The 14619-nt window shown below is 51.9% G+C and overlaps 4 protein-coding genes across 4 annotated transcripts; 2 read left to right on the forward strand and 2 right to left on the reverse strand.

Annotated features, from left to right (window-relative positions):
- Positions 1–126: 126 nt before the first annotated feature.
- On the forward strand, positions 127–5828 carry VE01_02957 (uncharacterized protein). The gene is made up of 9 exons (XM_018272458.2): positions 127–400; positions 449–1296; positions 1350–2358; positions 2458–2712; positions 2769–3009; positions 3057–3361; positions 3413–3909; positions 3962–4815; positions 4869–5828. Exons 1-9 carry the CDS (start codon positions 327–329, stop codon positions 5703–5705), a joined length of 4920 nt encoding a protein of 1639 aa, XP_018133264.1. The 5' UTR covers positions 127–326; the 3' UTR covers positions 5706–5828.
- A 153-nt stretch (positions 5829–5981) lies between these two features.
- On the forward strand, positions 5982–7423 carry VE01_02958 (uncharacterized protein). The gene is made up of 4 exons (XM_018272459.2): positions 5982–6075; positions 6144–6607; positions 6858–6997; positions 7079–7423. The coding sequence occupies exons 2-4, from the start codon at positions 6570–6572 to the stop codon at positions 7360–7362; spliced, it is 462 nt and encodes a 153-aa protein (XP_018133267.1). The 5' UTR covers positions 5982–6075; positions 6144–6569; the 3' UTR covers positions 7363–7423.
- Positions 7424–7622: 199 nt separating this feature from the next.
- VE01_02959 (uncharacterized protein) lies at positions 7623–9182 on the reverse strand (the record flags this gene model as incomplete). The annotated part of the gene is made up of 1 exon (XM_018272460.2): positions 7623–9182. The coding sequence occupies exon 1, from the start codon at positions 8796–8798 to the stop codon at positions 7623–7625; it is 1176 nt and encodes a 391-aa protein (XP_018133266.1). The 5' UTR covers positions 8799–9182.
- A 2359-nt stretch (positions 9183–11541) lies between these two features.
- Positions 11542–14543, reverse strand: VE01_02960 (uncharacterized protein). The gene is made up of 3 exons (XM_018272461.2): positions 14418–14543; positions 12065–14330; positions 11542–11987 (listed from the first exon to the last, which is right to left on the reverse strand). Exons 1-3 carry the CDS (start codon positions 14438–14440, stop codon positions 11868–11870), a joined length of 2409 nt encoding a protein of 802 aa, XP_018133166.1. The 5' UTR covers positions 14441–14543; the 3' UTR covers positions 11542–11867.
- Positions 14544–14619: the final 76 nt, after the last annotated feature.

The following is a 14619-nucleotide window of genomic DNA, read 5'->3' on the forward strand; positions in this document are numbered from 1 at the left end:
GATTCGATGAAGGTTAACGGAGAAATCTGGGTACCCGACGTCGACAACATGGTGGTCCGTGCATAAGTCTTGGCATGATTTTCTCTTAGCACGACAACCCCGGACACCAGCACAAGTTGGTATAATATTATACTTCGTTCAATTTATTAAATTCCTCTGAACGGGCTTTTGCATTAGAGCTGTGAAGTCAGATACTCAACGGCTGCTGCTCTTTCGTATGCTAAAAAGGAGCTGAAGCATAAATGGATATTTAATTTTCCAACGAGCAATATAAAACCACATGAAAATCCCACAAAGGACTGAAAAAAGCACCAAAGTCTTCTGAAATGGGCTCAGACAAGGCGGTTGACACCCGCTCTATACAAGAACTGTTGCAGAATCTTGCAGGCCAGGAAGACAGGTAATTTCCCCGTCATTTTATGCATACCCCTTACTAACCCGTGACCAGTGTTGCAAGAGATCATCTCAATGTACTGATCCAAGATGCCTCTCAGCCACGGCATATGTCCGGGAACTCTTGTACGAGACTATGCTATTTTCTAGAACAATGCAGGAAGTCAGAGTCGCCAAAACTTCGAGATCTTGCATACTCACATGAGACGTGCCGGCAGTTGTTTGACTTCTACGTTGAGTGGAATGAGAAGAACCAGCACAGATCCATGAGACAAGTTCTAGAGCTTTTAAGTTCTTTGATATCTCTCAATCCCAACAAGGAAGTTTCTAATGGCTTCAAAAAGGAGTCGTTGGAGCGCCTTTTGTCTATCATTTCCCACGAATCTGCTCAGCCTCTTGTCAAGCCAGCTTTCAAAGTGTTGGAATGCTTTGTGATCAAAGGCACGTACAACAGCTCTGATTTATTCGAAGCCTATGGCCACATTTCTGGTGACATAGAGCCTACCCGAGAATCGCAATGGGACAAATTAGTTTCTGAAGTCTTTGAGTGGATGTCCGCGCCTGAAACCTGTTCTGCGGCAGCCAAATTCCTCGTGAGTCTCTTTGGGGAACTGAAAACATCGCCTATCGAAGGTTCTGAGGCCGCAGAAAATTATTCGATATACTGGCAGAGATGGATACAGCAAGGTCTCAGTAAGCATCCAGAATCTCTTGAAAATGTGAAGAACTATCTGTTCCCACCTCTGTTCAAATTGGACAAACCGGGATCGTTGCAATTTCTCAGAAACATATCTGCAAACAATGCTATTGATACAGTTGGAAATCGTGAGGTAGATAGTGGAGCAACTCTTTTCTTGTCTGCATTAGAGGTTGGAAAAAAGTACGGCCTTGTGGATGATCCAGGTATGTCAATCTCTGGGTATCACTTTCTTGTTATAATTTCTCACTCTCCAAAGACCTCATACCACCGCAGAAAGCATCGGCAAAGAAGCGAGATTTTGTGGAACTTCCTATCCAAGCCATCGGAGGTCTCTTGATACATACAGATACTACAGTCAGATCTTTAGCTTTTTCTGTACTTGTGTCGTCGCTTTCATCGACGAGACCGTTTCCAAAAGAAAGTCTTGATATCATTCGTCAGTATTTGTATGTTCTCCATGCAGATACTGACGCCAAGTTTCGCAACGATCTGTTTGCCAGTACTAAGCATATGCTTGAGCGCCTAAGAGGGGCTTTGGCTTTGTTGACCCGCGAGGCTAGCCTGAGTGTGACACGGAAACAGGTTGCGACAGATCCAAATTCACCTAAAGAGTTGCAGACTGTTCACAGCATAGAACAAATCGACAAAGAAGGAAGCGATATACAAACTCACATCCAAGAACACGAAAACTTCCTATCCTGGTACTTAAGCTTCCTCGCACAAGAGTTAGTACCAACAGCATCTTACCCAAGACACATCACCTCTTTAAAATCCCTCGAGATTCTGTTGAAAACAGGAGTGCAGCTTTCTCCAGGTATACCGACAATCAACACTTCGCGTGGCTCAGATACATTTTGGCCAAAACAAGTCAACGTTTTCTCTCCCAGCGTCTGTCGATTGTTGTTAGATCTGGTGGTAGACCCCTTTGAAGAAGTCCGAAATTGCTCAGTTAGTGTGCTAAACTCTGCACCAAGAGACTGCTTTGGCCCTCTCTCTGACACCCCATACGGTCCTGTCCCCCAGCTTCTGCAAGACCTTCTTTCGGAGGCCAAGATGGCTTCATCTCAAACTGGCCGTGCAGATGCAGCTGATGGACTTGCACATATGAACGTCCTCCATTTCAAAATCCTCGAACACGATCAGCACCGATTGAACTTCTTCCATACGCTACTAAGTTTACTTGAAGATGATATCGAAATTGCCAGATCCGATTTGAAGTTGGCAGTAGATCGGGTTCCACTCCATGGCCAATTGACAACTTTAGCGTATGTTGACTCATATCCTTTGTATGCTTTCGAGTGTCCTCTCGCGATGCGCTGAAGCAAAACCCTCTTTTAGGATCTTGATATACTGATATTCAATAGTCAATTGTGGGATTTGATGAAAGTCTCACCTTATGAGGGCCTTGTGGCAGTTGAATCTAATGCCTTTAAAGTAGGAACAATTACGGCATTCCAGGATAGGTTGGCCACATTTTGCCTTGACATTTGGGATATTGTGAGGATTACTTTGTGCCACGACTCGCCGGAAGGCCATGACCCAAGTGGGCCCATTGGATCCGAAGAAGCTGATGTAAAAGGCATATTGAGCTACAGCTTCCGTGCGTGCCACGAATCAAGGTAAGTTAGAGAGGCGATGCTTATGCGCCGTTAAATATCTAATTCGGATCTTCTAGTGAACTTATTCAGGCCATTCTGCGCAAGGCCAACATCATCAAATCATCCGATAAGAAGCCGTTTCTCACCTCCCAGGTGCTGCAAAACCTTGGAAATTTGACCTTCGTACAGTTGGCCAGCCTAAGACACAGGGGTGCATTTTCGACTGTGACTACAACCTTTTCATTATGCTGCAAAGTTACTCAGAGCAAATTATTTGCTGAGAATGGAGGCCCAGACCTCCTCCGCCTTTGGCGCGATGTAAGTTTGCAACATACTATGTAACATCACATACTAATCCATTATAGCGAGCATTCCAGTGCATCAATGAACAGCATTCGACAACAAGGCGCTCGGCCGGTCTTCCAGGGCTCATCACTGGAATATTGTCTGCTGGTTCTTCTGAAGTTACCCTTGATTCTGTGATGGTAAGGCTCCAAGAAATAGCCCGGACACCTGTCATTATCAGTGGGAAGGATGAGGAGCAGCTGCCCCAGGTCCATGCCATGAATTCCATCAAGGACGTCTTCAAGAGTGCAACCTTGGGTAAACAGGCCGATATGTACGTCACGGACTGTTTTATCATTGCCACAGACAGCCTGAAGTCGGACATGTAAGTCCCCCATGCCTATATCAACTTGTAATACACTAATAAACTTCATAGCTGGGCTATTTCAAACTGTGGTCTCATTCTCGTAAAAGCTCTACTGGATTGCATGCTCGGTACAAGCGATAACAAAGCTGCAACTGAGGCCGGATGGGATGGTCGATCCATCAGGATCTCCTACGACCGATACAAGGGTTTACCAGAGGTTCTCTTGCGTCTCTTGAAAATAGACTCTAGCATCCCAGCCCAGACAAACCTCGTTTTCCCGGCGCTTGAGTTTGCAAGGCGCGTGGGACCCCCGGAAAAAAATAGGGCTCAATTCAGAGAGGACTTTTACAACAGCGTCATCAAGCACCTCAATTGTCCCATATGGATCTTTCGAGATCTTGCAGCAAGAACGGCCAGTACGTTCTTGTTGGAAGACAACTGGAAGGCTCCCATAATTGAACTTCTGGAGTCGAAGTCATTTTCAACGAATGGGCTTCATGGTATCTTCTTGCTCATTAGATACTTGATTGAGAAGCGATTGGATTTGGATAAGCCACTGACCAAAGGTATGATAATATCCAGCCACATAAAGCATAGTTCATACTAACGTTGCCAAAGATGATTTAATCGACCTGTTGAAAGCGATGAGCATAAGAATCCTACCATATGGCGCCAATCCTACTGACAAATTCCTCATCGCTGCGTACGAGGAAGCCATGTTCCCGATATACCAGAGGATATTCAAAGATATGCCAGGGAGCGAGCACCCCGCCTTCCCGTTCTCTAGCATGGAGTGGTTCGATCAAGGCCAAGCTATATTGGACGAGATGGGGATGGCTGTAGTGAAGGAGCTTAACGACCGCCCAGCGGACGAGCGTAATAGTCTCGCAAACAACACCCAAATCGTTCACTTGCTTTACATAATAAGGATGGAGAAGTCTCTATGTCGCATAACCGATGGGAGTATTTCTTGGGACAATGTCACTGACGATGCTGCGGCTGAGTTGCTGCAGAGGGCCCCCAAAATATTTACCTTTTCCAGCTTAACTCTGGATGAAATCGTCGCCATGGTCCGCTTCTTCCAACCCTTCGTATTATCTGTCAAACGCTCAGAGAAAGTGAAGAGGCTTGCCCAAACCAACATTGCAGCTCTACTCGGGCAGCACGATTTCTTCTTCTTCTCGGATGAGCAAATCAACGAGCTTGCAGGTCTCCTCATCAACGACAGTTTCCTCTCTGATGACTACATGCACCTTGCCATCAGAAATGGTGTCGAAATTCCGATATTCATGGGACCCGGGCTGAGAAACGCGCGACTCATAACAAAAGGTCACGTCCTCCGCTTCCGCGTTCATGCATTTGAACGGCTGGGCGTCCATGAATCATTTCCACCTTCTGAACTTGAGCTACGTATAGGGGCTGGGCTCCTGGCTTTCGGCGTAGAAGTCCTCAGCTTCATCCACAGCGGCCACGTACGCTCTCCTCTTCTCCCGCTCCTTTTTTATCCTCCGCTAACTCTGTCTAGGACTACGATATCCGCATGGCTGGGGCTACGGCGTTTTACAACTTTTACGACACCCACGCCGATACTCTATTCATGGCGGCCACAAAGGGAAAGCACCTCACGCCCCTCCTAGCCCTCAACGTCGCCATCCTAGACTCCCTCATCGACGACGACCCCGACGTCCGCGAACTCGGCGCTGCCACCTTCAGCTCCCTAACCCTCAGCCCCGCCGTCGTCCCCGAAGCCTCCGCACAGTCCTTCTCCCACTGGCTCTACGATAACTACTCCGACTCCGAGCCGTTCATCGCTGAAACCCTCCGCCGCATCACAAGCGGCAACGAACTCGGTACCTTCGATGGCCTAGAACCCGCCACGCTATCCGACACGGCCCTTGCGCTCGCGAAGGCCATGGTCCCCGACAACGCGCTCTTCGCCGAGGAGGAGCAGAACCTGTATATAGACGAGCTGCGCGAGGCGCGGCTGTGGTGCGAGGTGTTTGCTCGCGCTGAGGGCAGCCAGTGGGACCGCGTGACGGCCAAGCTGTTGATGTGGGCTGTGAAGTCTATGCTCGCTATAATTGCGATTGAGGACCGCGATGGGCCGCTTGGGTGGATGAGCAAGCCGAAGGTGTTTGCAATCTGTGGGCGCGTTGTAGTGGCATCCAGGATGCTGGCGGAGCGCTTCGGGAGTATGGAGGGTGTCAAGGGGAAGCCGCTGCTGGAGCCGATGGTGGCTGGGCTAATGGCGGCGGGGAGGGACCTACTAGAGAGGGGACGTACTAAGTCATTCCACCCGCTGTTGATGGGGGAATTGACTGTGATGGCTATGGCGAAGGGCCCATCGGGGGAGAAGAAGTGATGGGATGGGTACAAGTGCTGTACAAGCGCCTGCCCGGATAGACCGGTCTATGTCCGTAACGAAAATAAAAGTACTGTAGATGGGTCCGTTTAGATAGATATTTACGCCTATTACAAAAATAACATGCTGAATAGTAATCGTAAACTCCGCCGAGTTGCTCCGTGGCTATCTTTGTGGTTGGAAATGTACTCAATGGCGTGCTGATAGCGCAGGATGGTGATAACCAACCCTGGGCCGTCTTGCCTTCTGACTGTCAGATATAAGAGCGCCGCCGCACCTCCCCCTCCATCCTTCCCCTCCTTCGCTCTCCCACACATCCCAAAAGAAACCTTATTTTCACGTCACGGCTACTATTCCCATATAATATAACGTACGGATCTCAATCCCTCCGCATCTCCATCTCAACGTTGACCAAGGCACCGACTGACACCTCTCCAGCATGCACGTCCACCAGGCACCACGATGGCACACGTACCCAAGATTACTAAACACACCGACAACGCCTGACTAAATCCTTACGCAACCCCTCCACGCACCTCTTCTGCCTTCTACCCCTTTGGAACTCGGACGCTATCCCCCCTCTCAACAGCCGATCCGCTCTTCCTAGCGACACAAAGCGCGCCAGCTCCGCGTTTTGGGCGCTGGACCCAGGGCTAGTCGGAGCCATGGTTGCGCCGAGGGACCGATGTGGACAGCGATGTGGGGTGCACGAATGAAGGGGAGGACAGTTTCACAAACGGCCGTTGGTTGCTTATAAACGCTTTGCGACTGCCGCTGGTTCTTTTTTTGTTACGGAGAAAGTAAACAAGTCGAATAATCATCAATCAACCTCTCTCCATTACCATACAATCAGATATCGCAGATATGTCGACTGTCAGCTTCACCCTCTCGCAGGATTACGGGTATGTTGTGCAACCCCAATTCCCAATTCCGCTCCCAATTGCCCAATCCCGGTCTCCGTTCCCTGCGACCCCGGATTCCACGATGTGGCGCGCGACAACCACATGGCGCAGCGATTGGAACGCGCCACAACTTGGATGGGCAGGAGAACACAGAACGAGATAAAAATAAGGGGCGGCAGAAAAGCCGAGCAGAGCAGAAGGGACAGGAGAATGGCAGCGCAGAGAACACCAGCTAACGCGCGTAATCCAGATACGTAATTCTCGCCGCAACATCCACCTTCATCCTTAACACCATCCACGGCTTCAACACTGGCAAATTCCGCAAGGCGGCCGCCATCGCCTACCCTGCCCCCTACGCCACCAACGAGGTGGCCAAGGACAACGATGATGGTATGCGCTTCCCCTCCCTTCCTCCATCCTCCAGCCCAGAATCCCCAGGACAGCAGAACTAGAAGCTAACCCTCCTCCTAGCATACCGCTTTAACTGCGCCCAACGCGCGCACGCCAACTACACCGAGAACCACACCTCCGTCCTGGCCACACTCCTGATTGCTGGTGTTCAGTTCCCCCGCGTCGCAGCTGGACTCGGCGCTACCTGGGTTGTGGGGAGGTACCTTTACATGGCGGGGTACTCGAACTTGGCGTATGGACGTGGAGGAAAGGGACGTTATCGCGGGATGATTGCGTACATTGGCCAGCTTGGGCTTTTGGGGTTGACGATTTACAGTGGGCTGGGTATGATTTTGGGGTGGTAGATGTAGATACCAGAGTGGGAAGTAGTGTAGGTTAGTGGGAATAAAAGTTGTATTACTCTAGTGGTTTTGGGCTTGATTTGGGGGGTAATGATTATGTGACACTGTGAATGCATTGGAGAACGTGGATGATGTATGGACATGTCGACATTTCAATTCGTAAAGCTAGTAATACAGCACCAGCAGAAGCTCAATATATACACCACACCCGCTTTTCCTTTCCACATTAATTCATCCCTCATCCCTCATACCACAATAACACCCTAACAGGTTTCCACCGCCCCCCTTCCCTTCCACCCCCCAACCACAAACCCCCACTCCCCCCTCGTCACGGGCGTAATATCCCCCCAACCCCCCGGCGTAACAGGCCCCCTACAATACGGGCCCCTAAAACTCTTCACCGTCGTACTACTCTCCCTCTCCCTCCTCTCCTTCGGCGTCGGCGGCGCCGCCAGTCTGATCGCCTCTTCTGGCACCCCCGAGATAGGGGGGTGGGACCCCTTATACAGCGCCGCGAACGCGGCATTCACGAGACGCAGCGCAAACGGCGAGACGCGCAGGTGGTCGTATGCGCGCTGGAGATATGTGTTTGCGACTGGCCGCCCGGACTGTGCGAAGATGAGAGCGCGGAGTTCGCTCAGGGCGCGAGCGAGCGCGAGGGCGATGGCGGGGGCGGAGGCGCCGGTGGAGAGGAGGCGGGAGTAGGTTGCTAGAGCGTGCTTGAGGGTGTAGATGCGGTCGAGGGAGACGATGGTGAGGCCTTCGGAGGAGAAGAGGATGGTGTTTTGGTGGAGGGAGCGGTGGGTGAGGGTTGGTTGGGCGGCGGGGACGGCGAAGCGGAAGGGGAAGCGGAGGGAGGCTTTGTGGAGGATTTTGGTGAGGGTTGTGGCGGCTTTGGGGGTGGGGGGGATGGCGTGGAGGAGGGTGATGACGGGGTGGGGGGTGCTGGGGATGGTGAGGGGTGTGAGGGAGCTGGTGGATGTCCCGGTTGAGTTTGAGTGCATGGAGTGTGTTGGGGAGCGTGGTGAGGAGGGTAGCGTGAAGATGCGGGGAGAGAAGAGGGAGCGCGGTGAGCGTGGTGAGCGAGGGGAGACAGGCGAGGATGGTGATGGCAGAGGCCATGATGGTGTGTCAGAGGAGGTAGAAGAGGCAGAAGATGCCGACGAGAACGATGAGGCAGATTGAGTCGGTGAGAGACGACTGAAGAATGACGAGGTCGGTGAAGAAGGAGACTCCGGCTCGAGAGGCGGGCTGGGAGAGGCGGGTAGTGGGGTGTCTTCTCTAACGAGGACTAGGGAGAGGTTGATGTTTTTGCGGATCAAGCGTGAGGAGATGTATTCGAATGCCTCGATGTGTTGTGAAGGGAGTGCATTTGCCTTGACCTTCGGCGTAGGAGCGACTCCAATGGGGCCAGAGATGCGGGACTTTTGGATAGCCATAGTGACTGTGTGGGTATTTCCTTGTGGTGGTGGTTCTTTAAGAGCAGGTGTGAAGGAGATAGTAAAAGCTCCGTGGGTGACTTGAGATACAATCCAAACCAAATACCCAAAATGAAGGAAAGTAATGAAGCCGCAGACCTAGTGAAAAGTTACGGATGGAGTTCGAAACCAGGAGGCAGGAAGGCGGGATATCTATAAGAACTCGCAAGGCACACTGGCATGGCGCAGATCATGAAACGAATTCCCCAAGAACCAGGAACAGGGCGATCAAAACAACGACAGAGGTGATCGAAAATAAACAATTAAGCACCGCTGAAACAGGCCGCCACTTGTGGATGTGAAGAGCAGGCCCAGTAAACATGCAGGTTCTCCACTTCCAACAGGCCGGGGATGCAACTTCACCAACATATCCTCTCTAGTTCGGTATGCACAGTACGCCTTCTTTGGACAACCCCGAGACAGACACAGACAGGCACAGTGTGTGTGTGTACTGCACTATGATGAAGGCACCGTATCGTACATCACAGTACCACGGGTATGCCTGTCATATCTGCCCAGCGCTCTTAAAATGGAAATCACTCACCTCCAGCGACCATAATAGAACAGCACAGTGCTGTAGGAGGGGCCATAGCAGCGCTTAATTCCCCATATTGCAGCTATTTTAACATCATTATCCCCCCCCGTGATGTTACACTGAGCTTGACCGTTCCTTCCCCGTCTTCTCCGCCCCCAAGCCCATCACAACATCAAAAATAGAGCGGCCGGCGTCCGTGCACCTCCACAGTCACACGTCCAATCCCAGCGGTCCCAGCTATCCCCCCGCCGGTCCCAGCCAGTCCGGGACGAGCGGGCGCTTGCAAGCGCTGGGGATTTCGCAGGGGGGAGGTGACAGATCAACGTTTGGTCCACGACTCGTCGACAAGCCAATAATGAGACATGAAATCACGGCCGGCCAGTGTTGGATATGCAGGTCTTGTCAACTTGGACGATGATTCCCCTGTGCCGTGCATGTCAGCATATCAATGGCCTTGGTTGTGGACTGTACGTACTGTAAGAAACCTCAATGTGGTGCCATATTGCCATATCAGGTAGGAAAGGTGACTAGGTGTGGGTGGGGTGTGTTGGATGTGAAATACTACTCACCTATCTAGAGTTGCAATGATGTGACGCCCGATAATGCAACTATGGGAAAGTTGCGGCGATCTTGAAGGTACATGTATTTGAGTTGCAGCAAGTTGGAAACAGAGGCATATCTCCAAGCTGAACAGATGGAGGCAAAAGAGCTTCCAACCCATCGCCCCGAGACATTATCCATATACACACCTCTATTGCAGAAGGCAAACCATGGAAGTTTACTCTCCAATTCCATAGTCAAGGACAGAGTTGGCTGTTTTATTGCAACACTATTATGGATGATGCTCTGTGAAGTCGCCTGTTGTACTGGATTGCTGCCTGCTACTGCGCCATCACGCTGGCTACCAGCTCTACAATGAGTACCAGAGGATTTGTCAACAGCAGCAGCAACAACAACAACAACAACAACAACACTTCTTCCATCCTTCATGACTATGCTGTCCTCTCACCGGGCACTCCTACATGGGTTCTTTTCCTTTCGAGTCTTTGGCAGTAAAAAAACTCACCAATTAACCCTGGACTGGCGTATTTAACTTGCCATAAATCACTCCATAATAGAATATTCTGTGGGCATTCACCACTGCGTACCGCTCTTCTCCAGAGCTCTCTTCTCCACAGCTCTCTCCTTTCAAAGTGATATCTGTCCTATAATTCCCTCATCCTCACCTCTCCCTCCCCGTGAAGACCAGCTCGTCCATCCTAACTCCAACAAAAAAAAATTATCAAACCCTCTGTCTCGCCCCTGACACCCTCCATCCACCCCTTCGCCTTCCGACCCGGAACCCCGAGTGAGACCCAGCCCAGACCCAGACCCGACCCCCGAGTGAGACCAGCAATCCCATTCTCCTCGCCCATCTCGAAACACCAACAAACCAACAAAGCTGCGGCCTCAGCTCCCCCTCCCCGCCGCAACACCTCCCCAAATCCCATACTCAGCATCTAAACAATAAACAAATCCCATAATCTGCCTCGCTCCGCCCATACCCACAATCCTCCGCCCACAATCCTCCCCACCAGTCTGACACGGGAACTCCACTCCACCCGCCCATCGCTGTGCTGGAACCACCACCACCTACCTCATTGTAGTCCATAGCCCATATATCAAATCCATGGCAAGCGTACATCTGCAGAAACACACCCGTTAATGCTACCCTCCCCACAACACCCAAATGCTCAAACGGTAAGAGAGTGCGTAATCGATAATCGGCGATCTAGACGCGGGCCCGGCCCCGCCTTCGTGCTGCGGAAAGTGGGTCATGTGCGAGACAGCGAGAGATTGGGATGGAAATCTTTGCTCGAGATGGGACTTGTCAGCTTGTGCGGTGCTGAAGATAGGCGGGGGGTATGCGCGCGGGTTGATAGGGATGGGAATGTGGAGTGAGGGGCGGCGAGGGGGAATGGAGGGGGAATGCATTTGCTGACGCGGTGGCTTGTTGGTTTTGTGAAGGGCGGTTATGGAGGATTTTTGGGGTAAGGGATGGGCGAAGGGATAGCTGAAGGGTAAAGGGAAACGGGAAAGGGATGGAAAAGGGTGGTGAAAGGGTTACTGTTGTTGTTGGGGGACGAAAAGGGTGTATCCAATGTTGTTGGGATGAACAAGTGTTACCCCCCTTTCCCTCATTTCAAACCCCAAAACGCGTCCACGCGCCAAAGACATCAACAAAGGCCCTCCTCCGTGACGCGGTTGGTGCCACGTACTGACTCTTCTCGCGTCAAAACCGGGCACAACGGCATCCCCCGTCCTCCCCACCAGGAGCTCCAGCCAGCCAGGCAGCCCGCTCCGACGCAGTTTCAAGATGTGACAGGTGTTATATTTCTACACTATGCGACAATTGTTGGTTTCCGCGCTGTACTCGGTACAGTTCATGTATGACCTCCCAAATCCGTACTCCCGCCCGTCCAAAACGCCAGATCGCTCGCTACAGTAAACTCAACTCAACTCTCGTGGTATGGTAAGAGGCCCTTCTTGAGCTCGAAGACGATTTCTGCCGCTTCGTCGGCGGAGCGGGCTTCGAAATCGTAACGTTTGGTCTCTGTGGCGCGGTAGAGGACGACCTATTAATACGAGTTAGCCTTAATCTGATCTACGAAGCCCCTGTACCCCCTCCCCAAGTAATACCAATACCACATACCTTAAAATTCGTCGGATGTCTCCTCGTAACCTTACACCCAACAACGTTACTAAAATGCACGGTCGTCGTCTTCCCCTCCCCCTTCCCCTCAAACAACGTCTTCCCGCTCGGCCCAGGCATGATATGTAAGTACTCGCCATCAATCACGAGCATCCTCTCGTTCATCCCAACAAACCGCATCGGCTGCCGGCGCCACACAATGTACTTGCGGAAATTCTCCGGGTTCCCCTCCTCATCCTGCTTCATCGCCTCGCGCGCGAGCGGATGCATTGGCGATCCCGCCATCCCTGTCGGCGCCGCGGCGCCCTTGCGCATCTTCCGTAGTGCCGCACCGGACGGGGCGTCGAAGGAGGCTCTAAGGGGGGTGCGTGGGGATGTGGAGGCAGGAGAGCCGGACATGGTGAGGGGGCCGTCTGTGGCGAAGCGACGGCGCGAGAGGTCTAGGTCAGTGCGTGCGCCAATGGATTCAACGGTTCGGTCGAGAAGGACGACTGTTCCGGAGCCAGAATGCTTGAGAACGTGGTTTGCTTTGTCGAGGTGTCGCTTCTTGCAGACGATGTCGAGGACTTCGGCGAGGTAGGTGGTGGTCGCTACGTTGAGCGTGACTAACTGTCCCGGAGAGGCGTCGAGGGAGTGGATGTGAATGCGCAGAAGTTTCTGGGCGCCGCTGGGAGCTGCATTGCCGCGGATGGGGGCGGCAGGCATGTCGGCTAGTGTATTGGAGCGGATGTTGGGCATGGTTGTTATGACAGGATTGCGCGGCGATGGGGCTGGAGCGGCGGAGGAGACGGACGAAGGGACCTTGGAGACGGGTATGAATTCGTCATCGCCGGTTGAGCCAGGAGATTCCTGCTGGAACTGTGGAGTGCGCTGTTCGTTCTCTTTGAACTGCTCCTCTGTGGCTTCAACGAGTGCAAATTCGTCGTAAGACGATGACCCAGAACGGGAACGGGCCACCTTGTTATTCACAGTCGTGAATGCCACGACGGGCTTCGTTCGGTCGAGAGCTGGAAAGTCGTAGTCCACTTCGTCATCTTCGATTAGACGGAGGGTCCAGCGATTGACGTTCAGTTGCTTCGCGGCTAGCACGGGCTCTTTCTTCTCCTCAGCATACCTGTTCAAACTCAACCCGATCAGATCAGCTACTGTAACCTGGCGATCTCCTCCTTCTCCGCCGTGTATCGTTCGCCGGATAAGCACTTCGTAGAATGTCTCACTTGATGATGCAAATGGTGCCCATATGCGTAGCCTCAACGGATTCGGGTCACCTCGGCCAGAGTAAGACGCAAACTTCTCAAACGGCATTGCTGCCTTCGTTCGTTTCGCACTTATTGCGGCTGATAAAAGGCTCTTTGGTTGTATAAAGCTAATAGGGCGGGGAGGTGGGAGTGCTTGTAGGATTGCCGGCGCTGGCTTTGATTTCTTTAGAGACATCTTTGCCAAACTGCGAGGCAGCGTTCCAACAGCGTGGTGGTTTAAAGACGTAGATGTGCGACCCTCGACGCTGCCCAAGATGGATTGGGAGTCTACACTGTCTCCAAAGGCCGAAGACATATCCGACACATATGAGTAGTCTTCCATCTCATCCTGGGACGTGTCCACACGTCGGCCAGCCTTTGCTGGCACTTTCCCTTGCGCTTGCTGTCTCTTAAAGCCGGAATTATCGAACTCGTTCTCAGACGACATCTCGCTGCTCGTGACCGTATCTCGCCGTGCTCTTTCCTTGACGGCTTCAACGGCAGACTGCGATCCACGACGAGCACCAGGCTGTCGGGGAGGGGACGTCAAATTGGGCGAGCTTTTTGAGTTGGAATTCCGTATCGGAGAAGAGCCAGAGCGTAATCGCACCGGCATCTTCGCAAACTTGATTTGTTGGGCAGCTCGCTGCTCTTCTTCGTCGCTGTCATCGCTGAGATCACTGCTATCTTCTTCTTCCATCTGTTCACGCCTTCTCCTCCTCTTTGTAGCGATCCCAGGCCCCATTGTATCTCCAGCGCCTTCGCCAGTAACCATACCGCCTTCTTCAAATTCATCATGGGATGATCCTGGCCGTAAACCAAATCTAGGCGCTTTAAAGTATTCGGAGGTTATCGCGGTAGGTATCGGAGGTGAATGTGTTCGCTTCACGTGTGAGGGGTTCTGGCGCCATCCAGCGGCCTTGAAGCCAGGTGTATTGAGGAATGCATCGTTGAGGGTAATAAGGCGTTCACCAACACCATCTTTAACGGTATTCAGATAATTTGACCGAAGCTGATATGAAACAAGGCTGAAGGATTGTTAGTGACAGTGTCCATAAAGGCAAACGGTTCATGAATGCGATGGGACAATGGACATGGCAAAGGCATAGACTTACTCTTCCACTTGTATAACAGACATTGTGTCAAGTATATTCTCACTGTAACATTGTTACTTATATAGTAACAAGTTGCGACAGCAGATTCACAGCTTTCTGGACTGGTGTTTTGAGGGTTTGTCGTCGTCGTCCGCCACGGCAACAAGGCGTGGAGATAGGCACGCAGCCTTATCGCATATGCGGGCTACAAGGGTCATGATTT

Source organism: Pseudogymnoascus verrucosus (assembly GCF_001662655.1).
Source record: "Pseudogymnoascus verrucosus strain UAMH 10579 unplaced genomic scaffold scaffold_7, whole genome shotgun sequence".
NCBI lineage: Eukaryota > Fungi > Ascomycota > Leotiomycetes > Thelebolales > Thelebolaceae > Pseudogymnoascus > Pseudogymnoascus verrucosus.

Bases quoted from the DNA above. Each gene is read 5' to 3' on its own strand.
- VE01_02958 (XM_018272459.2), top strand. From the start codon at position 6,570: ATGTCGACTGTCAGCTTCACCCTCTCGCAGGATTACGG. The intron at 6,608-6,857 runs GTATGTTGTGCA...CGCGTAATCCAG, and splicing joins ACCCTCTCGCAGGATTACGG to ATACGTAATTCTCGCCGCAA. The intron at 6,998-7,078 runs GTATGCGCTTCC...CCCTCCTCCTAG, and splicing joins GGCCAAGGACAACGATGATG to CATACCGCTTTAACTGCGCC.
- VE01_02957 (XM_018272458.2), top strand. From the start codon at position 327: ATGGGCTCAGACAAGGCGGTTGACACCCGCTCTATACAAGAACTGTTG. The intron at 401-448 runs GTAATTTCCCCG...ACCCGTGACCAG, and splicing joins CTTGCAGGCCAGGAAGACAG to TGTTGCAAGAGATCATCTCA. The intron at 2,713-2,768 runs GTAAGTTAGAGA...CGGATCTTCTAG, and splicing joins CGTGCGTGCCACGAATCAAG to TGAACTTATTCAGGCCATTC.
- VE01_02960 (XM_018272461.2), bottom strand. From the start codon at position 14,440: ATGTCTGTTATACAAGTGGAAGA. The intron at 14,331-14,417 runs GTAAGTCTATGC...ACAATCCTTCAG, and splicing joins TCTGTTATACAAGTGGAAGA to CCTTGTTTCATATCAGCTTC. The intron at 11,988-12,064 runs GTATGTGGTATT...TCGTATTAATAG, and splicing joins GACATCCGACGAATTTTAAG to GTCGTCCTCTACCGCGCCAC.